The sequence below is a fragment of the Nerophis lumbriciformis genome, linkage group LG02 (genome assembly GCF_033978685.3).
Source record: "Nerophis lumbriciformis linkage group LG02, RoL_Nlum_v2.1, whole genome shotgun sequence".
Taxonomy (NCBI): domain Eukaryota; kingdom Metazoa; phylum Chordata; class Actinopteri; order Syngnathiformes; family Syngnathidae; genus Nerophis; species Nerophis lumbriciformis.
This window is the reverse complement of record NC_084549.2, coordinates 46,740,001-46,762,750: the sequence shown is the minus strand read 5'-3', so window position 1 is coordinate 46,762,750 and position 22,750 is coordinate 46,740,001. Positions and strand designations below refer to the sequence as shown.

Below are 22,750 nucleotides of genomic sequence, written 5' to 3'. Positions count from 1 at the left end.
ACGTGGATCCTGTGCCTCTCCTGTCTTCCTCCAGACTCTGGGACCTCGATTTCCAAAGGAAATGCAAAATTTGCATGGTTGGGTGATGGTTTGGGGTGCCATGTCATCTGCTGGTGTCGGTCCACTCTGTTTCCTGAGATCCAGGGTCAACGCAGCCGTCTACCAGCAAGTTTTAGAGCACTTCATGCTTCCTGCTGCTGACCTGCTCTATGGAGATGGAGATTTCAAGTTCCAACAGGACTTGGCGCCTGCACACAGCGCAAAATCTACCCGTGCCTGGTTTACGGACCATGGTATTTCTGTTCTAAATAGGCCCGCCAACTCCCCTGACCTTAGCCCCATAGAAAATCTGTGGGGTATTGTGAAAAGGAAGATGCAGAATGCCAGACCTAAAAACGCAGAAGAGTTGAAGGCCACTATCAGAGCAACCTGGGCTCTCATAACACCTGAGCAGTGCCAGAAACTCATCGACTCCATGCCACGCCGCATTAACGCAGTAATTGAGGCAAAAGGAGCTCCAACCAAGTATTGAGTATTGTACATGCTCATATTTTTCATTTTCATACTTTTCAGTTGGCCAACATTTCTAAAAATCCCTTTTTTGTATTAGCCTTAAGTAATATTCTAATTTTGTGACACACGGAATTTTGGATTTTCATTTGTTGCCACTTCAAATCATCAAAATTAAATGAAATAAACATTTGAATGCATCAGTCTGTGTGCAATGAATAAATATAATGTACATGTTACACCTTTTGAATGCAATTACTGAAATAAATCAAGTTTTTCAAAATATTCTAATTTACTGGATTTTACCTGTATATATATATATATATATATATATATATATATATATATATATATATATATATATATATATATATATTCCGAGCGCGATGATGTCACGCTATCAATGGGAAAATGCATGTTTAGACAATAGATACATGAGCGCCGGGACGGACAAGCTTCACAGTGTCTTGGCTGAATGAGCAGGTATCGGACACCTCGGTCTCTTTCGACGCATCCTCGCTCATCCATGCGGACTGGACACTGGCCGAGAGTTAGTGGGCGGCCGAGGGTGTAGTCGGCTCTCTTGGTTGCTTTGTTGGGTCTGCTCCTGTCTCTGGCCATGCTCCTCCCACCCCAGCAGACGATGGCGAGGAACACCGCAGAGGCCACCACAGTGTATATGTTTTGTTTTTGTTTTTTGTTGTTTTACTTTTGTGGCTGTGTGTAGAAATGGCTGGTTGCATCAGCTCTGCTCTTTTTTAATGTCTCTAATGTCCTTTGTGTTCTTTGATGTTTCCCTCTTACACACATGTTTATGTGTGCTATGGATGTGAGGTTTTTTTCTTCTTCCTTGGCCTCAGTCTGGACCCCCTCTCCAGGGGCCCAGGCTAAGACTGAATATGTTTTGTGCTTCTATTACGTAACATTTTGTTTGTTTGTTTACTTTCATTCTATTTCCACGCTTTGTCCCGTCATGACGTCGGCGTAAAGATGACAACACGTGACAAAACAGGAAGTTTGGGGAAGGCGGCGCGAGACCGTTCAAATTCAAAAAGTTCACAATACTGGTCTCCATAGACCACACGGACCACATACTTGGTCGAATGCAGACCTCAAATTTAGACACAACCAACTAATACAAATTTAGACATTCGTCCTAATAATGCGGTCTCAGCCTCAGTGGGCGGGATGCAGCTTTCCTATTGGCTCTGTTGCTGTGGGAAACTTTTGCTGCGGTGTGATTGGCTGGACACTGGCGGCACGGAAACATTTGAGACAGTCACTTGACTTGGTTGCTGATCTAAGACGTTATTTTAAAAAGGTCTCGTATATTAAGTATTTTTTGCACGTAAGAGTTGACGACGTCAGATCATTCTTACCTTCTTACGCGGACACTGACGAAACACGCCGCGAATTCTCTTTGGAGGTTGGTAGTGGAACATGTTGTTAGCATGGCTTGATGCTATCTAGTTAGCGGCTACTCGAAATATATATTAAATCACAACATGTCTGATCTACTACAGTGAGTCAAATGTATTTGTCCGAGTAGTTAAGATTGTCGCTCTTTCCCTGATGACGTATTAAAGCGAAATGTTCGTATGACGTTTTGTTGTGTCCACGATGACGCAATTTGCCGACATGGAACGAAACTGCTGGACGTTGTTGTAGCCCCTAATCGCATCGCCATATATTTAACTCTAACTCTAATTTAAATTGTTTCTTTCAGAAATGGTAGAGCGATAAATGTTCTTAGTCAAAATAATTAACTTTTGCTACAAGATTAAAGGCATGTCTAACAAAAATAATAATGCCAGTTAGTATGATGCTGGAGCTTTACACCAAATAACCTCTGATGTCATCTCTGCCCTCATTGCCTTTTTGGAGGTGGTAACTATTGCCATATTACTGACCTCCGAACATCAGGTGGGTTTAGTATAAGGCCAGTAATACCACTGACTATTTGTATGTTGCTTGTTGACATCATTTTTTGGGGGGAGAAAGTATTGTTTTTGACACATCATTTTTGTAATATGTTAAGGTTCATGGCTCCTAAAAAAAGGGTGTTGCCGAAACCGCTCCCAGACGGCTTCATACTGATTGACCTGGAAAAGAAGAAATGGAGGCTGGGAAAAATAATTGGTCAAGGTGGCTTTGGACTGATCTACCTGGGTGGGTAATCGATGTGTCTGATAACTCATTTACACTATTACAAGCACACACACACGCATGCATGCATGGAAACTGATTTTCAGACAGGTTCGGCAGCTAGAAATACCAGTATTTTTTTGTCATAAATAACCATTTCCACATTTGTTACCAATCTGCGTGTTGTATGTTTCTTCTTTGGCTAGACTGGGTACAATGATTGTTTTTCAGTATTATGACATGCCTGTGTGTCTTCTTGTTTGTCTTTAAGCATCCAAAGTCATAGGAAGCCCTGTTTCAGCGAACACTGATTTTGTGATTAAACTGGTGAGTGTAATTAATTTACTTTTTAAATCTACCTATCTTCTACTCTGTATGTAATATATTCTTTGTTTGCCCTAGTTGTACATATGTTGGGGTTGATTATTTAATTATTTCTCATCTGATCTGGTGGTGTATATAAGATAAAATAAAATAAAATAAAATTACCTTGACCTTCAAGGGGGAGCAGGACACCCTCCTGATACATGGTAGGGAAACACTACTGCCATATATTATACGGTAGCATCTGAACTTATGAGCTCAATTTGTTCCACGACAAAGCTCGTAACTCAAAAGACTTGAATCTCAAATCAGTGTGTTCCATTAAAATGATTTCAAATTAATGTAATCAGTGCTTGCAGGGTTTGCCCTACTTGTAAACGATTGTGGCGCAATGCTACAGCAAGATTACTACCGCCACACCTTCAAAACATTATTTTTTTTAAATACGAAAACACTTTTTTTTAACATGAAAACAAATTTAAGTGATACATTGTATGAATGGATATACCATATATAGTCAATTATAAGTTTGAAAAACAGCTCAAATATCATACAAATTTTCATTGCTCATTGCTTTATTTTGAAAAAAATAAATGCATCCAATTCGCCTGTTAGAAGCGCGTCACACCTAACCGAGTTGACACCCGGCAAAAGTAAGGAGAGAAAGTTGAAGAGAAAGCTATTTTAAGCTAATTAATGCATTTGTTGTTCAAGCCAGTGGAAACGACCCTATATATTTTGACATTACTACCGTCAATAACGTCTAACTTTATGCCATGTGCGTTTTTGAACCTCTGTTTGGACATCGCTGTGTGAGCGTGTGGGATTTCTCCGGTCACTCTAGTTTCTTCCCACATTCCATAAATATGCATGTTAGCTTCATTGGAAACTCTAAATTTTCCATAGATATTAGTGTGAAAGATTGTCCTTCTTTGCCCTGCGGCTGACCATACTAATTTGAGTTGGCTTGTTAGCTAGTCCATTGTACGTTAGCATTAAGCTAATGGCATTAGAGCGCAACATTCATCCTGCATATTTGTATTGCTTTCTTTAGTTTATTCCAAAGTATATTAGAAATTTAACATGATTCCTACATGTATGTGCACTTTCTTTAATGTGGTTAGTTTTAAAAGACTTAATTGTGAAGAATATCAACAAAACACTTAGTTTCTTCAAATCGAATTCAAAGGACTGTTTACATATTCGACGAAAGGAATTGCAACATTCTGGGAGGGCAGAATAAAGTGTAGCCTGTGTTACCTTTTACAATAAGCAACCATTGAAACTGCATTGAACAAAGACAGCACAGCCTACCAAGTCAAATTCCTTGTGTTAAAGCTGATTGTGATTCTGATTCTGATGATATAAGAAAAAATAGTTAATATTAATGTTAATAATGGTATTATTAATAACTAATAACACTACTATTTGTTTTTACATATACATAAAACAATGTATGCATCATTGCAAATCAAAATGTTCATGTCATATATGATGATGTCATATTGACCACACCCATAACCATGCCCCCACACACACACACACATATATATATATATATATATATATATATATATATATATATATATATATATATATATATGTATGTATGTATGTATGTATGTATGTATGTATTTATGTATGTATGTATGTATGTATGTATGTATGTCAATCTTGGGTAAACACCACAATTTTAAAATTTAACACACGTTTTAAGAAGAAAAAAATACCGTACTTATTATTATAATATTGTATTAAAAACAATACAATAAAATGTACTATGAATACTTATAGTATTTTTCTGAATAAATAATGTAGGTCATTTACCTTAGAGAGCGACCACGGTTTACAGTGAAGTTGGTTTCTGGATGGATGGTTTCATGGTAGTGGTTGGCTATTATTAGCCTCTACAGTGGCAGTTCAACATTTTCGGTGCCTGTACTGCTCTGTCATGGTGAGGGAGCTCGCACGAGAAGTGCTGCTCTGAATGCTGTTAATACTTTGTAGTAGTGCTGTGTGATATCACGATAATTATTGTAGTATGGCATAAAAATGTCTATAGTACGATAAAACCTCTATTGTTTATATCGTAATTTTTAATGTCTGGGCAACACTGCTACTTTGCAGGAGCATCTCTATGTCACTTGAAATAACTTTACGGTAAGAGCTGGCGTAGCATGAATGAATGTCAACAATGTAGCAGAGACACCCAAAGATAAATTGATAGCATAAACAGAAAATAACTAATTTTTTTAGATTAAAAAATTCAGACACTGACCAAAAAACGGGAGGCTAATCTGCTAAAACATGTTGCCAGCAAGTTGCTTTAAGTGACGCAAACACTTGTATTCTTTTCTATCACTTGAAGACGCAACATTAAGAACAGTACAGAATCAAAATGTGACAAAATACTGTACCAATGTTACCTGAAACTACGACCTGATGAAACACACCAAACAAACCTGGCAGAGTTGTTGTCCACAGGCACCGTCAATTACAGGCAGTCCCATAGACACAGAGAAATTACACATTCAATCAATGGTCCCTCTAATTGTTCATGTGTGTGAGCAAAAACACAAAACTCCCTGAGCATTCAGTGGAGCACATGTGAGCAACATCACACGTGGCAATACCAGCAGCACACCTGTCTCAATCCAATCTTTTATAATAACACTCAAATGAGAGGAGTCATTTTCATGAGATTATTTAGTAATATTATTGATTTGGCCCACTTGTAATGAAAATAAAATAAATCTTGTTTTTCATAAGATATGGATTAGTATTGTACAATATGTCTGGGTGGGGGTCCTGCTTTTGAAATTATTTGTACCCCTTTCAGAGATCACATTTAGTTGCCCTTAAACATCCTCATGTTGCACAATGAAATGTAAGCATAGGATGAAGTGTGCATTCCTGTAACTTTCTCTAGTAACAGCATTCCATGATTAATATCAATAAATTAACATTAATAATAAATGACAGTAGAATAAGCACACGTATGACTGAGGAGTCATAGTGTAACTTTGTGTGGTGTTTGAGTTGTCCGACTTTTTGTGTGGCCATAAACGCACCAGTGGCTTAGTGGTGTGCGTGTTGGTGACAGATGACAAGTTGCTTTTGGCCTGGTTTGTACGGCAGAAAATGACAAGTTTTTCCAGATAGAAGTTTTTTTCTCATGTTTTTGGTGTGGTTATGGCCGAATATAAACAGTTTTGCTCAATAAAGTGATCGATATAATTCCTGTCCTCGAAGCATCTCGATAGACGTTACAATAATTGAACGGTATTCAATTGAACAGTGTTGACGAACACCGTTAGGGACGCTTGTTGTCACTGTCACTCAGAGTTGCATTGCAAAATTACACAGAATAAATGTGTTTATTTTGTTTAGAATTCAGATGGGTTTGATTTGGTGCGCGGCATATATTTGCTGTGCGCAGAGGACGCTTGAGCAGTGCGCAATTGCGCAGGCGCGCACCTTAGAGGGAACGTTGCATTCAATCTCTAAATGCATGTGTTGACATGGCCCTAATATACACTGTCAAAAAGAGGGACAGGTACTAAAAAACAAAACATTTTTATTGTCTTTTTTTATATACAGGTAAAAGCCAGTAAATTAGAATATTTTGAAAAACTTGATTTATTTCAGTAATTGCATTCAAAAGGTGTAACTTGTACATTATATTTATTCATTGCACACAGACTGATGCATTCAAATGTTTATTTCATTTAATTTTGATGATTTGAAGTGGCAACAAATGAAAATCCAAAATTCCGTGTGTCACAAAATTAGAATATTACTTAAGGCCAGAGGTGGGACCAAGTCATTGTTTTGCAAGTCACAAGTAAGTCTCAAGTCTTTGCCCTCAAGTCCGAGTCAAGTCCCGAGTCAAGACAGGCAAGCCCCGAGTCAAGTCCAAAGTCAAGACTGGAAAGTCTCAAGTCAAGTCCTAAGTCCTGCATTTTGAGTTTCGAGTCCTTTCAAGTCCTTTTAACCACAGACTAATATATTAACACAGATTGTGTATGCTTTTCAAATGCTGTATTTATTTATTAAAACAAGTGCATTTTAAATTGCAGGAAAGAAAATTGTGCTGACATTGCACTTTATAATAGCACTATTAACCAGTCATTTTAAACATTAACTCATTCCTTTACAGAACAAACACATTGAAAAATAAAATGCAAATGTACTTATTTGTACAAAAGTGTTAACATTGAAAAAACATGACATATACGTGAACATAACAAAAAAGTTGTACTTTTTATATGTCAGGGCCCTATGCTGCATTGCATTTACAAAAGACCAAATTAGCCAAGAGTCTGTCAGTCATTTGTGCACGATGGGGGCGTAGTATGATGCCACCATGGCTGAAAACTCGCTCCACTGGAGCACTGGAGGCAGGCACTGCCAAGACTCTCATGGCCACTCGGAACAGTGAAGGAAGAGTCTTCATGTTCAATGCCCAGAACAAAAGGGGGAGAGAGTTTTTTTGGGTTGGTGCACTACTTGTAAGTGTATCTTGTGTTTTTTATGTTGATTTAATTAAAAAAAAAAAAAAAAAAAAAATTCTTGTGCGGCCCGATACCAATCGATCCACGGACCAGTACCGGGCCGCGGCCCGGTGGTTGGGGACCACTGAGGTAAACAACCAACAGTATGTCAGAAAGCTAGCTAAAACGGTACACATATTCATAATATAGTATACATTTTAACTGACCTTTATTTTACTATTTTTGTCTTTTTTTTAGGTGGCTAAAATACGCGGTGCTGCTGACCGCCGTCTAACGTTACGTGTGATATATTGACTAACGTAACCCTGCTTAAAAAAATCACTGAACAAAAAGTATGAATAAGGTAGTGAACTGCAACAGATTCCCGTGTTTGCAATAACGTTATAACGTTAGCAGTGAGTTTACAGCCTCACTGATTTAACTACACAGCAAATAAAAGTCACGTTACTTAGCCAATAAACGTTATCTTACATTCAAAACTTACCGTTCTTTGTGCAACTTCAAATGCCAGACGAAGTTGGAAGTTGTTGCCTCTCCATCAGTAATTTTCGAACCGCATGTGTTGCATACTGCAAACTGTTTTGTGTTGACCACCTCGTAATTTTTATACCCAAACGAAATTATTTTAGGCATCATTTTTTGTTCACTGGCGTGTGGTTTGGACATGTCTTCTTTGTTGGTTGTCCTGCAATTTGATTGGATGAATGCTGTGTGATGAAAACAAAGTAGATCTAATTTGATTGGCTGTTGTACTGACAGCACACCAGCTGACACACGCAACGCTGATAGACAAGTACACAATGAAAAATACGGAGCGCTCCCGAATAACTTTTTCATCTTTGGGTTTTGGGGAAAGTAGCAAGTCATGTCAAGTCATGTCAATTCAAAAGGCTCAAGTCCAAGTGAAGTCACAAGTCATTGATGTTAAAGTCTAAGTCGAGTTGCAAGTCTTTTTACATTTTGTCAAGTCGAGTCTAAAGTCATCAAATTCATGACTCGAGTCTGACTCGAGTCCAAGTCATGTGACTCGAGTCCACACCTCTGCTTAAGGCTAATACAAAAAAGGGATTTTTAGAAATGTTGGCCAACTGAAAAGTATGAAAATGAAAAATATGAGCATGTACAATACTCAATACTTAATACTTGGTTGGAGCTCCTTTTGCCTCAATTACTGCGTTAATGCGGCGTGGCATGGAGTCGATGAGTTTCTGGCACTGCTCAGGTGTTATGAGAGCCCAGGTTGCTCTGATAGTGGCCTTCAACTCTTCTGCGTTTTTGGGTCTGGCATTCTGCATCTTCCTTTTCACAAAATACCCCACAGATTTTCTATGGGGCTAAGGTCAGGGGAGTTGGCGGGCCAATTTAGAACAGAAATACCATGGTCCGTAAACCAGGCACGGGTAGATTTTGCGCTGTGTGCAGGCGCCAAGTCCTGTTGGAACTTGAAATCTCCATCTCCATAGAGCAGGTCAGCAGCAGGAAGCATGAAGTGCTCTAAAACTTGCTGGTAGACGGCTGCGTTGACCCTGGATCTCAGGAAACAGAGTGGACCGACACCAGCAGATGACATGGCACCCCAAACCATCACTGATGGTGGAAACTTTACACTAGACTTCAGGCAACGTGGATCCTGTGCCTCTCCTGTCTTCCTCCAGACTCTGGGACCTCGATTTCCAAAGGAAATGCAAAATTTGCTTTCGTCAGAAAACATGACTTTGGACCACTCAGCAGCAGTCCAGCTGGTGTCGGTCCACTCTGTTTCCTGAGATCCAGGGTCAACGCAGCCGTCTACCAGCAAGTTTTAGAGCACTTCATGCTTCCTGCTGCTGACCTGCTCTATGGAGATGGAGATTTCAAGTTCCAACAGGACTTGGCGCCTGCACACAGCGCAAAATCTACCCGTGCCTGGTTTACGGACCATGGTATTTCTGTTCTAAATTGGCCCGCCAACTCCCCTGACCTTAGCCCCATAGAAAATCTGTGGGGTATTGTGAAAAGGAAGATGCAGAATGCCAGACCCAAAAACGCAGAAGAGTTGAAGGCCACTATCAGAGCAACCTGGGCTCTCATAACACCTGAGCAGTGCCAGAAACTCATCGACTCCATGCCACGCCGCATTAACGCAGTAATTGAGGCAAAAGGAGCTCCAACCAAGTATTGAGTATTGTACATGCTCATATTTTTCATTTTCATACTTTTCAGTTGGCCAACATTTCTAAAAATCCCTTTTTTGTATTAGCCTTAAGTAATATTCTAATTTTGTGACACACGGAATTTTGGATTTTCATTTGTTGCCACTTCAAATCATCAAAATTAAATGAAATAAACATTTGAATGCATCAGTCTGTGTGCAATGAATAAATATAATGTACAAGTTACACCTTTTGAATGCAATTACTGAAATTAATCAAGTTTTTCAAAATATTCTAATTTACTGGCTTTTACCTGTATAAAATGTTTTTTATAAATAAAAGGAGAAAAGACAGGCAGAGTTAGCAGTCTACTACCGTAATTAGAATTCTGCACGCTTGTGGCTCAACAGAAACTGGACGCCTACATTTTCCCATGCTACGGAATGGCCCGAGGATCAAAAAGGAGTCAGGACGCATAGCGTTAATGAAATTAGGGCGGTTAAAGGAACCTATAGTTAACGCATCATTGCGTTAATTATGACAGCCCTAATATGTATATATATATATAGCTGGGTTTCCCCAGATTGCCACTATACATGTGGCGGTAGGGGCGGTGGCGAAGGGCGTGGTCAATGTGACATCATCATATATATATATATATATATATATTTATATATATATATATATATATATATATATATATATATATATGGTGTCATGATCATGTTGATTGGCAATGATGGATATATTGCTCAAAATATTTTATTATCTCTTCTTGTTCATATACTTTTCAAATTTCCTTGTAATCAGACAATATGATGAGGTAAAAATTCCATCTAATATACCGAAAATATTGTCTGATTACAAGAAAATTTGAAAAGTAAAGGATGGATATATTTTCTTTAAAAAAGCTAAACAAATGTTTTATGAATATTTAAAAACAAACTTATGTTATTAGTTATTAGAAATAACAAGAGGGACAAGTAAAAGGTAACACAGGCTATACTATATTCTGCCATCCCTGAATGTTGTAGTTTAGTTTGCCATATATGTTAAGTCTTGAATTAAAGATTAAAAAAATAACTTCAGGTGGCTTAATGATATTTTCTACAATGAAGTCACTGTAAAACTAAGCACACTAAAGAAAGTACATTATGTATACACACAAAGATCACATACATGTAGGAATCACGTTCAATTATTAATACAGTTTGGAATAAACTAAAAAAAAGGAATACAATTAAACAGAATAAAGGTTAGCTATTAATTCTGCGAGCTTAATGCTAACGTACAATGGAGGCGCTCATTGACAGGCTAACCAAAATTAGCATGGCCAATCGCAGGGCACATACATGGAAAGACAATTAGTCACACTCACATCCATACCTATGGACAATTTACAGTCTCCAATGAAGCTAACAAGGTAAGGTAACACAGGTTGTTAGGTAACACATGTTAGTAACATGCCTTTTTTTGGAATGTGGGAGGAAGCGGAAGTACCAAGGGAAAACCCCACATGCACGCTCTACACACATACTGTATGTCCAAACGGCGGTTGGAGGAAGCACACGGCGTCAAGTTAGAAGTTATTGTTGGTATTAATGTCAAATTAAGGGTAGAAATGCCTTAATTAACTTGAAATACCTTTCTCAACAGAGCCGGTTCTAGAAATTTGAAGGGGGCATTATCTGTACCCGCTGCTCTCCATCGTGTTCCAGCACTTTGTTTGTGGTAATACAGTAATAACATTGCACATTCTTCATAGAATTTGGTTGTTAGCTACAGCAAGGGCCTGATTTATTAAGTTTTAAATACCACGCACTAAACGGTGTGAGCAATCTATAAAATAGTGTGTACTATTAGTAGGCGTGTTGGGTGTGATTTACTAAAAGACTGTCTGTACAATTCTGAAGTAGTGCAGAGTGTTTTATTAAAATTAGGATTTTGCGTGTACTATACGGGGCATCACCCCAGAGACATTCTCGTTTACTGCACATTTATGTTATCATGCTCTTATCTGTGGCGTTTTGCAATGTTTTCAAACATGCAGTAGACATTACCACTTTTTATGGGCATTTTAGAAGCAGTCGGGCAGTGCATCGACATTGACACCATTTTTTTTCTTTTCCTTTTTTCTTTTTACTGCTGAATGTGCTGAATACGCAACAATGCATACTTAAAGAATTGTTTTTCTTATGAGAAATACTTTAATTGTATATATGCTATGTGGAAAAAAAACGAACATCATTAAAAAAAAATACTAAAGGACTCCAAAACTCATCAATTTAAGTGGCCCCTTAAGTCCTCTAGCAGCTATAAATTTATGTTGCTAAATAGACAAGAGCGAGCACTGATCATGCAGCCATATGTGGAACTGTCAGTTTGCACAGTTACTAAATAAAACGCGAAATAGTGCTCACAACGGTGATGAGTGTTGATAAATCACATTGTGCGTGATAAATAGTTGTATTTGCATTTTGTATGGTGCGCTATGTAAAGTTGTTCATGGATGTCTATTACATTATCTATTAACATACTGTACATCTGTACCTAGTTTGTTATATTATTGCAGATACTTTCCAATTGTGCACTTAATTCTTACAAAATTTACTGTCAACAAGGTTTGAGCAAATCAATGACATGCAGTTGAATAAAACCCATTTTATTTATGCCAGCAAATAATACCATGTGATTAATCATGATTAATCACAGGTCGAGTGTGATCATTGTGATTTAAAAAAGTTAATCACTTGACTGCCCTAATATACACACACCCCTGTTCCAGAAACTATAGCTACTACCATTGCTGCAGATATGCTGTACATGTTTTCTAATTTAAAAATAAAAATACTTGATTAATTTGGATTACATGGATTGATTTGCTTGATTTGCTTGATTGTGCAGGAGTACGAAGAAAATGGGCCCCTTTTCTCTGAGCTCAAGTTCTACCAGAGGGCAGCTAAACCAGAGTGCAGTAAGTACCAGCACATGTTCAGGCAACAGCTTTTTGGAGCACAAGTGTGCTTGGATGAAGATGTCTGCTGACACTTCTACCTGAATCACAGTACTTAATAAGAAGCATAAGTAAACACGCAGCTAAGTGGCAGTCAGCCCCTTCTCTCTGTGCTTGTTTGATTACCTACCAGGTACTGTGCCCTAGGTGTGTTAGGGTGAGCAAATCAAGCGCTCCTTTTCTCCTACCTCACAGGAGGTCGTCAATTTCCCCTAATCTCTGTCCACGTCAAATTTACAGTGATACCCATTCGTCCCCACCTCAAAACAGGATTAATGTAAGTTATTATGACTCATCAACATTACAGCTCACATCACAGCACTGGTGTAATTGTAGTTTAAATCTAGATAATGGATCTCTCAATGCATAGCGCTTTGAGTCACTACAGAAAATGTGCTAAATAAATATAATTCACATGACGCTAGCCTAATGGTGCATTCAAGGTGTATACACGTCGGAATTTTAATCGGGGTCTTTAAAGAAAACTGCACTTGTTTTTATTTTGCCCATCATCCACAATCCTTATGTGAGAAAATGATATTTTTATGGTATTTTCCTCTAGATAGTAAAAAACTGCTACCATAAGGCGGTTAACATTGCAAGTAATGGGGATTCCCATATGTTACCTATAAAGCCCCCTAAAATCATCCTAAAACTGCCAACAATGTTCCATTTACATGTTGTGACTGGCATATTATCCAAGGTATAGCTACATTGGTATTGTAGGAGCGCTGAGGAATTACTTTTCTGGCATAGTGACACAGCGCCTTGCTTTAAAGTACCAGTAGAGTGGAAAAACAAGTTGACTTTATATGCTAAATTGTATTTCATCGTATCCATTAAACCCTATCCAATTGTATTTACAATTTGCAAAGTATGTGAAAATACCGCCAAAACATCACAAAATGCCACAAATTCAGTCAGCCATTTTGAACGCTCCGAACGTCTTCGGTAATTTCTGTAGATTGACGTTTCTGGAGTAACACTTCTGCACTCTGACCATAGTATCAAATCAGTCACACTGGAAATATGCAAAAATTAGAGAGCACTGTGTTGTCTATCATTCACAATCCCTCTATAAGACATGAACACAAATGTTTTTGTTTTTTTAACATTTAAATCGAGAGGAGCCAGATGAGGTGGTTCGGGCATCTGGTCAGGATGCCACCCGATCGCCTCCCTCGGGAGGTGTTCAGGGCACGTCCGACCGGTAGGAGGCCACGGGGAAGACCCAGGACACGCTGGGAAGACTATGTCTCCCGGCTGGCCTGGGAACGCCTCGGGATCCCCCGGGAGGAGCTGGACGAAGTGGCTGGGGAGAGGGAAGTCTGGGCTTCCCTGCTTAGGCTGCTGCCCCCGCGACCCGACCTCGGATAAGCGGAAGAAGATGGATGGATGGATGGAAATTTAAGTTTTAATGACAAACACACTTTCAGAAAAACACACGCAAATTAAATGTACAGAGACATACACACACATTCACAGACACACAAAGGATCACGGTCAATAAAGGCGGATTGTGCAGTGCAGGATTATACCAAGCATTGTTGATTCCCTACTGTTTACTACTCGGGTAACTTCTAATATACTTTTCTGCCATGTTTGATCGAGGAAATAGGCTAACAGGTGATCAGTCAGGCGATTTGATGACTACTTTTTGTCCAAAAGCGTGAATAGTGAAAAAAATTAAAAAAAAACTGTTGTTCTCTTGTTGCTAATGCTGCTGCTAGTGCTAGCCACCTGATGACGCGACCGCCGATGCCAAGCATTGTAGCTTCTTCTCCCTCTAGCTGCGCAGGCTAGCTCTCCAATCAACAGACTCAATAGCTCCACGGTGACGTTTTGGTGAAATTACTGAGGAATTTGTGAAACTGAAACAATACAAAAATAATGCCATTGTAAGTTAATAATACTAACACAGAGGCTTGTATTGATAATACTAACACAGACACTAACGTGTTAGCATATTAGCTAATGCTAACGGCGCTAGCTTGATTACGTTAGGATAGCACGTACAAATATGCATGAAAACACTACAATCAAACATGTGACGTTTGGCACATTAGGAATTGTTTTAGTTGTATTGTAAAGCTTAAACATTGCTTGGAGTGATGAAGAAACCATACAAGTAGAAACACTATGGATGACCAATAGACGTAATGGCACTTGTACTTCCGGTTCAAGGCACTAAACGAAAGGAAATACTGTAGAAGTTCAACTCACAGCCACCTGCAGTGAGCGTCCAAAAGATGGCGCCATAGCACTAACAATAACACATTTTCAGTGTCTGTGGGTGTTTTATGAAAACTATTTGTTGAATACAAAACATTGTGGCCGTTAACCAATAAAAATCCATCAATTAGCCGTACTGTTTTACAAGCCGGAGGGTTCAAAGCATAGGAAACTTGCTTACTTACTTACAGTCCGGAAATTACGGTAATATACTTCCTATATGACAAAACTAACGACATTGAAAAAAACGCCAGCAGACACCAAAATGCATTGATTGAATTTGTTTTTATTAGCCCCTATGAGTAATCCGGAAGCTATAAAATAATATTGCTACATCGACGTTATGTCTAATGTTTATTATTTCTGACAGTCCATATATGTTGACAAGCATATGTAGGACATAGGATTCTCTGTTCATTGTCTTTTTGCAGCCCAGTCACCTCTTTTCTCACATCCGTGTGCGCAACTGCCAGTTTGCACATGTAATTTTCAGACGTACTAAATAAAGAGGCAAAATAGTGTCTGCAGAAAAGTTATCAGTCTTGATAAATCACCGTGTGTTTTGAATGATTACATATACATCTTTTTCCAGTATTGTGGGCGTTCTGACGATCAGAATGTGTTCTGCGTATTCATGGAGATAGATGCGCTCCTTATTCTGCTCTCCTGAGAGACACAATCCTCTGCGCACAAGTTTAGTAGATCAGCGTTGTGTGCACGTATTTGCACGTGTTTACTACACGCAAACCTTAAGTAGATCAGATCCTATGTTGCAAAAATAAATGTAAATCTGGCTTGTCCATAGTGCGGCCCGTGGGCCATTTTTGCCCCAAATCCAAATTATTTTAAGACCTTAATGTGCTCTGAAAACAAAATGTATTCAGGTAGATTGATACATCACTAACAACTTTGTCAATTATCACAAGGCTATGTATGTGCTAATGTTATTTGTTTTTAAATAGTCTAGCATACACTGGTACATTTGATTGGTGTTAGCATCTTTAATGTACAAAATGGCCCTCTGCATTCTTTCATTTTTCAGTATGCAGTCCCTGGTGGAAAAAGTTTGGACACTGTACCACTATACAGTAAATGGTAAAAAAAGGACTTCTAAAAAATTCAAACGAAATTTGGAAAACAAGAACAACAAAGCAAGTAAGCCTGATAAAAAAACAGTCAAATGTAAAGTAGGCTCCACTTTTCTAAAATGTGCTGGTTTTATGCTAATTAATATTGGTTTTGCCATATACATGCTACTGATTTGCATTAGCGATTTTACATGGCGATTTCAACACCTTCAAATTTGGTAATGAAAACTACAACTAAAATGCACTTCACAGTCAAACAGCTGGTGTGTAATAAGTACAATACTTACAGTATAAACACTTTAGGGCAGACCTGGGCATTCTGTGGCCCGCGGGCCACATCCGGCCCTTTGTACGTCCCTATCCGGCCCGCGTGAGGCCAATCATAAATTACAAAATAAATTTAAAAAAGTATCTATGTCGAGTGTGCAATACAACGGTGCTGCTTTTGTTTTGAAAAGCGTTATTTGTATTACTTCCGTGTGGACGTATGCTCGTGCACAATTGCGAGTGAATGTGAACAGCTGCAATCACAAATTACAAAATAAATTAAAAAAAACTTCTATTTCGTGCGTGCAATACAACTGTGCTGCTTTTATTTTGAAAAGTGTTATTTATGGGCGTTTGTCCGTGTGTTACCTGTGAGTGAAGGTGCACAGCGACAAGTGATGCCCAGTTATCCCCGAGACGCTAAAAAGAGAAAAGTTGATGACGAATGGTGTGTTTTCAACAAGACATGGACTGCCAAGTATTTCTTTACAGAAATGAAAGGTAAAGCCGTGTGCTTAATTTGTGGTACACATGTTGCTGTGTTTAAAGAATATAGTGTAACGACCTGCTGAAGTTGATGTTGTGTTCTTGAGTTGCGGAAATGAGGAGTGAGGATAGACCTGCGTGTGGAAGGAACGAGATAAGTTGAACTGTGTTAGTATAGGTTGCTCAATAAAAGTTTAAAAAGAGCGTCAGACTTGGTGTGCACTTCTTCTGGACGCTAGAATTGGTGTCAGAAGTAAAACTTTGCGCATACTGCCGCTGCGTGTGTGAGCATACTGCGCTGCTTGTGTGTTCAGCCTGCTACGTCGGGAGGAGGGGAAGGACACTGAGTGGGGGCTTAAGGTGCAGATGTCTGTGTGAATCCCGGACGTGAGGAGCTCGCCGCACAGAGAGGGGGGGGGGGGGGGGGGAGAGAGAGAGAGAGAGAGAGAGAGAGAGAGAGAGAGAGAGAGAGAGAGAGAGAGAGAGAGAGAGAGAGAGAGAGAGAGAGAGAGAGAGGCAGTGTCTACAGGTGCAGCGCACGCTGCTTGGCATGGGGGAATTCCGCCCTCAATGCAGACTCCCAGGTTTGATGGCAAGGCGAACTGGGAGGCATTTCATCCCACTTTTGACACCAATTGTAGCGTCCGGAAGAAATGCACACCAAGTCTGACGCTCTTTTTAAACTTTTACTGAGCAACCTATACTAACACAGCTCAACTTATCTCGTTCTTTCCACACGCACGTCTATCCTCACTCCTCATTTCCGCAACAGCAACGCTTCCTCCTTCTTCGCCAATCACCTTACAGGCGTGCTACGTTCACAACAAAGAGGATGCAGGATAAAGTGACAGAAATTGAAATTTTTGCATTGTATTACACATCAGGAAGTGTTGAGTAAGAAAGTGTTAAAAATAAAACCATCAAAAGCCATTTGCTTTTGTATAAAGATAAGTTAGGTTAAAAGAAAATATTATTATTATTATTATTATTATTTATCTTACGGTATGTCAAAAATAATTTGAGCAAAATTTAATTGAAATATTGTCGGTGTGGCCCTCCAGCAGTGCTCGGGTTGCTCATGCGGCCCCTGGTATACAGTATCTCACAAAACTATGAATATATCCCTCATTAAAACTATTTTTATTTCAGTACATATTTTCAAGAGACAATACTAGAAAGTTAGATTGGCTGGAATTTGGAATACTCAGTGTATGGTATACAAGCCGTCATTTCTTGTGAATCTTGAGAGTATTTGTATTGTCTGCTCGTCTTTGGCGTGAAAACTAAAGTTTTTTGTTTTTCTTGTCATTTAAAGGCTCCGTTATCATGTTTAGTCTTTTCCTTATAGGAATGCAGATGCACATAAAGTCTATTTTGTACATGTTTGTGTGTCAGGTTGGTAAGAAAAATGTATCGCAACTTTCACTTTCTCAATTTTATTGCAACAAACACCGAAGAAACACTGCACCTTTCATTGCCAATTTGACCTTTTAAAGACGGTGCCGGTTAATGTGTAATTTGTCCATGTTACTTCTTGATAGCTCTGTATACAAGTTGTTGCCACTAAATGACACATTACTTCGTTAAATTTTTTCTGCTTCCTGCTATTTTCACTCAGGACTTTATTAAATTAGGTCTGTGCACGGCTCCTTACTATTTTGTACCTTACTGTTTCGTTTGAGCTGATTATTCATTATTTAAGACTTTATTATCACTTCACACAGCCATGTCTTAACTAAACCAACACATGGCAGAAAGTGACAGTTTCACTTTCTTAACCTTAACCTCCTCAGTGGCCTAGTGGTTAGAGTGTCCGCCCTGAGATCAGTAGGTTGTGAGTTCAAACCCCAGCCGAGTCATACCAAAGACTATAAAAATGGGACCCATTACCTCCCTGCTTGGCACTCAGCATCAAGGGTTGGAATTGGGGGTTAACCAAAAATGATTCCCGGGCGCGACACCGCTGCCGCTCACTGCTCCCCACTACTCCCCTCACCTCCCAGGGGGTGAACAAGGGGATGGGTCAAATGCAGAGGACAAATTTCCCCACACCTCGTGTGTGTGTGACAATCGTTGGTACTTTAACTTTAACTTTAACAGAGAGGTGTGGCTTGCCATGATGCCAGGCGTTAATGACGTCAAATATTTGTTACGTAATTAAATGAATAGATACATTGTTTTTGACAGCCCCAATTTGCATTAAATTCTATGATTGTGCAGCATTGCACATGTGCAACCATGCCGTGTCCAGCCAGACCCATCTATTCCGATTGTGCCAAAGGAGGGAAAGGAAACCAAACTTGAGAATGGATTAGAACACTCATGCTAGTCAAATGACGCCAGACCTTAGGTGTGAAGTCGGCCCAAGCGTGGTAGGATTGGCCTAGTCTAAGTGCACCCTAAAATAACTTGTGCAGCAACATCTTCTCAATCAGTCTAATTTTGTTACAGTGCAAAAATGGATGGATAGTAGAAGACTTGACCACCTTGGCGTCCCAACATATTGGGGAGCAGGACAGGCTGAGCATAATGACCTCAGGTATTTCTGTATCTTGGTCTAAATTTGAGTCTGAAGGATTTTGTGATATTATGTATGTATGTATGTGTATATATCTATATGTATACACACACACCTATGTATATTGTATGTGTGTGTGTATCAGTGTTGTCCCGATACCAATATTTTGGTACCGGTACCAAAATATTTAGGTACTTTTCAGTACTTTTCTAAATAAAGGGGACCACAAAAAATGTCATTATTGGCTTGCCCAGCTGTTCATTTCGTACACAGAAGATGAGGACTTTGATGGATTTGTGGATGAAGATTGATCAAAAAATAATGTGATAAATACTTCAATAAAGTACAACCGAACTCAGCTTTGCTTCTGCTGCCTTTTTAAAACAGCATCCATGCATGCTAGTGTTTGTTTTAAGCCAGCGTATATTCAACAATGCCTGCGCTCAAAAATACGATACGCCTTATTTGTGCGTTAAATACAGAAATAGCAGCCGTAACTGACACAGGGCCTTTTAATACGGTGCGAACTATTGTCGCGAAAATATGGTATAATGGCTTCGATAGCGGGAACCGGTTCTCAAAAAAGTATTCGAATTCATGGAATCGGTTCTTTTCTCTTTTAGGGACGGCGTGGCGCAGTGGAAGAATGGCCGTGCGCGACCCGAGGGTCCCTGGTTCAATCCCCACCTAGTACCAACCTCGTCATGTCCGTTGTGTCCTGAGCAAGACACTTCACCCTTGCTCCTGATGGGTGCTGGTTAGCGCCTTGCATGGCAGCTCCCTCCATCAGTGTGTGAATGTGTGTGTGAATGGGTAAATGTGGAAGTAGTGTCAAAGCGCTTTGAGTACCTTGAAGGTAGAAAAGCGCTATACAAGTACAACCCATTTATCATTATTTATCATTTCTTATTGAAGCATCGGGAGAACCGGTTTTCGAACATCATCCCTACAGGGGCGTGGCTTCATATTGCTGCATGACAATGTTTTAACCTTCTCTATTAATTAATAAAATGTAATATTGAGCCTGCTAATCATTTGGTATTGAGTACCCAACCATAATATATTATAAATGAATTTACACAATATTTCAGCCAGCCAGAAGAATCCCCGACCCCAATCTCCATATTCCTAAACTGATGTACTAGCATTTCTTTAGGTGCACATATCACAGAATAACATTACAAAACATCTCTGACAAAGCATAATCGTATTGTAAGACATTTTTATTTTGTTAATGTCATGGTCTCCCCTAAATTGCCAAAATACCTGTGGCGACATGACATCATCGCATGATTTGCTATGATGCATATGTTCTTTTAAAAGGCAAAAAAAATGTGAATATACATTTAGTATAGTACAAACCCCGTTTCTATATGAGTTGGGAAATTGTGTTAAATGTAAATATAAACGGAATACAATGATTTGCAAATCATTTTCAACCCATATTCAGTTGAATATGCTACAAAGACAACATATTTGATGTTCAAACTGATAAACATTTTTTTTTTGCAAATAATCATTAACTTTAGAATTTGATGCCAGCAACACGTGACAAAGAAGTTGGGAAAGGTGGCAATAAATACTGATAGATGAGGAATGCTCATCAAACACTTATTTGGAACATCCCACAGGTGTGCAGGCTAATTGGGAACAGGTATGTGTCATGATTGGGTATAAAAACAGCTTCCCAAAAAATGCTCAGTCTTTCGCAAGAAAGGATGGGGCGAGGTACACCCCTTTGTCCACAACTGCGTGAGCAAATAGTCAAACAGTTTAAAAACAACCTTTCTCAAAGTGCAATTGCAAGAAATTTAGGGATTTCAACATCTACGGTCCATAATATCATCAAAAGGTTCAGAGAATCTGGAGAAATCACTCCACGTAAGCGGCATGGCCGGAAACCAACATTGAATGACCGTGACCTTCGATCCCTCAGACGGCACTGTATCAAAAACAGACATCAATCTCTAAAGGATATCACCACATGGGCTCAGGAACACTTCAGAAAACCACTGCCACTAAATACGCCGCCGTTTTCTCTGGGCCCGAGATCATCTAAGATGGACTCATGCAAAGTGGAAAAGTGTTCTGTGGTCTGACGAGTCCACATTTCAAATTGTTTTTGGAACTATTCGACATTGTGTCATCCGGACCAAAGGGGAAGCGAACCATCCAGACTGTTATCGACGCAAAGTTCAAAAGCCAGCATCTGTGATGGTATGGGGGTGCATTAGTGCCCAAGGCATGGGCAATGTATACATCTGTGAAGGCACCATTAATGCTGAAAGGTACATACAGGTTTTGGAACAACATATGCTGCCATATAAGCGCCGTCTTTTTCATGGACGCCCCTGCTTATTTCAGCAAGACAATGCCAAGCCACATTCAGCATGTGTTACAACAGCGTGGCTTCGTAAAAAAAGAGTGCGGGTACTTTCCTGGCTCGCCTGCAGTCCAGACCTGTCTCCCATCGAAAATGTGTGGCGCATTATGAAGCGTAAAATACGACAGCGGAGACCCCGGACTGTTGAACGACTGAAGCTCTACATAAAACAAGAATGGGAAAGAATTCCACTTTCAAAGCTTCAACAATTAGTTTCCTCAGTTCCCAATCGATTATTGAGTGTTGTTAAAAGAAAAGGTGATGTAACACAGTGTTGAACATGCCCTTTCCCAACTACTTTGGCACGTGTTGGTTGCAGCCATGAAATTCTAAGTTAATTATTATTTGCAAAAAAAAAATAAAGTTATGAGTTTGAACATCAAATATCTTGTCTTTGTAGTGCATTCAATATGGGTTGAAAAGGATTTGCAAATCATTGTATTCCGTTTATATTTACATCTAACACAATTTCTCAACTCATATGGAAACGGGGTTTGTATTAACATACATATTTTTCTTACATAATATCATTTTGTTCTATTGTTAAATTGTTGCTGCTTATTGTACAATGTACTTTGTTGAAATGTTCTTTTTATTTTGATGTCTCCAATCCATTGTCACCTTTTCTGTAATAAAAACGATTGGCAACAAATCTAGCATCTATTTTGGTGTTATTGGCAACTGTACTCGTGTTTAGAGACAGTTTGGATTCTGTCACGCCATGTCTGTTACGAAAAGTGCTGCAGAGAGCCTGACGTCACACTTGCTTCGCGTTGCTGGGAGCCTTTCTCTCGTTAAAAGCTGACAGTGTCATCTTAAATTGTGAAGACCGCTGTCCGCGGTTATATCTTGAATATATTACAGTATGTCCACAGTGCGGACACGCTGTAGACAACCCTGTGTGTATGTCTGGTGTTAATGTGTGTTATGTAAGTCATTTTTCCTGTTGTCTGTGAACACACAGTGTCGGCGGAGAATGAGCAAGTGTTGTGAGTCGAGGAGTAAAGAACGGAGACAGACGTATGTGCACGGAGGAAATACTTGTATTTCAAATACTTGAAATACAAATGCCTGTTGTTAGAATAAAATTGGCCATAAAAGCCCCAAAAAAACGTCAGACTTATCTTCTGGACGCTAC

The 22,750-nt window shown here is 39.3% G+C and overlaps 1 protein-coding gene across 6 annotated transcripts in view; it reads left to right on the top strand.

Moving 5' to 3' along the window:
* The first annotated feature begins 1,753 nt into the window (after positions 1–1,753).
* The window catches only part of vrk2 (VRK serine/threonine kinase 2), a 99,394-nt gene continuing 78,397 nt past the window's right edge, over positions 1,754–22,750 (top strand). For 2 of the 6 annotated variants that reach the window (XM_061963596.1, XM_061963604.1), the window contains exons 1-6: positions 1,754–1,936; positions 2,395–2,433; positions 2,549–2,679; positions 2,927–2,982; positions 12,530–12,599; positions 19,163–19,250. In XM_061963596.1, the coding sequence (XP_061819580.1) occupies positions 2,553–2,679; positions 2,927–2,982; positions 12,530–12,599; positions 19,163–19,250 (341 nt within the window). In that variant the 5' untranslated portion in view covers positions 1,754–1,936; positions 2,395–2,433; positions 2,549–2,552. The other 4 variants (XM_061963571.1, XM_061963588.1, XM_061963579.1 and 1 more) reach the window with 4 other exon arrangements.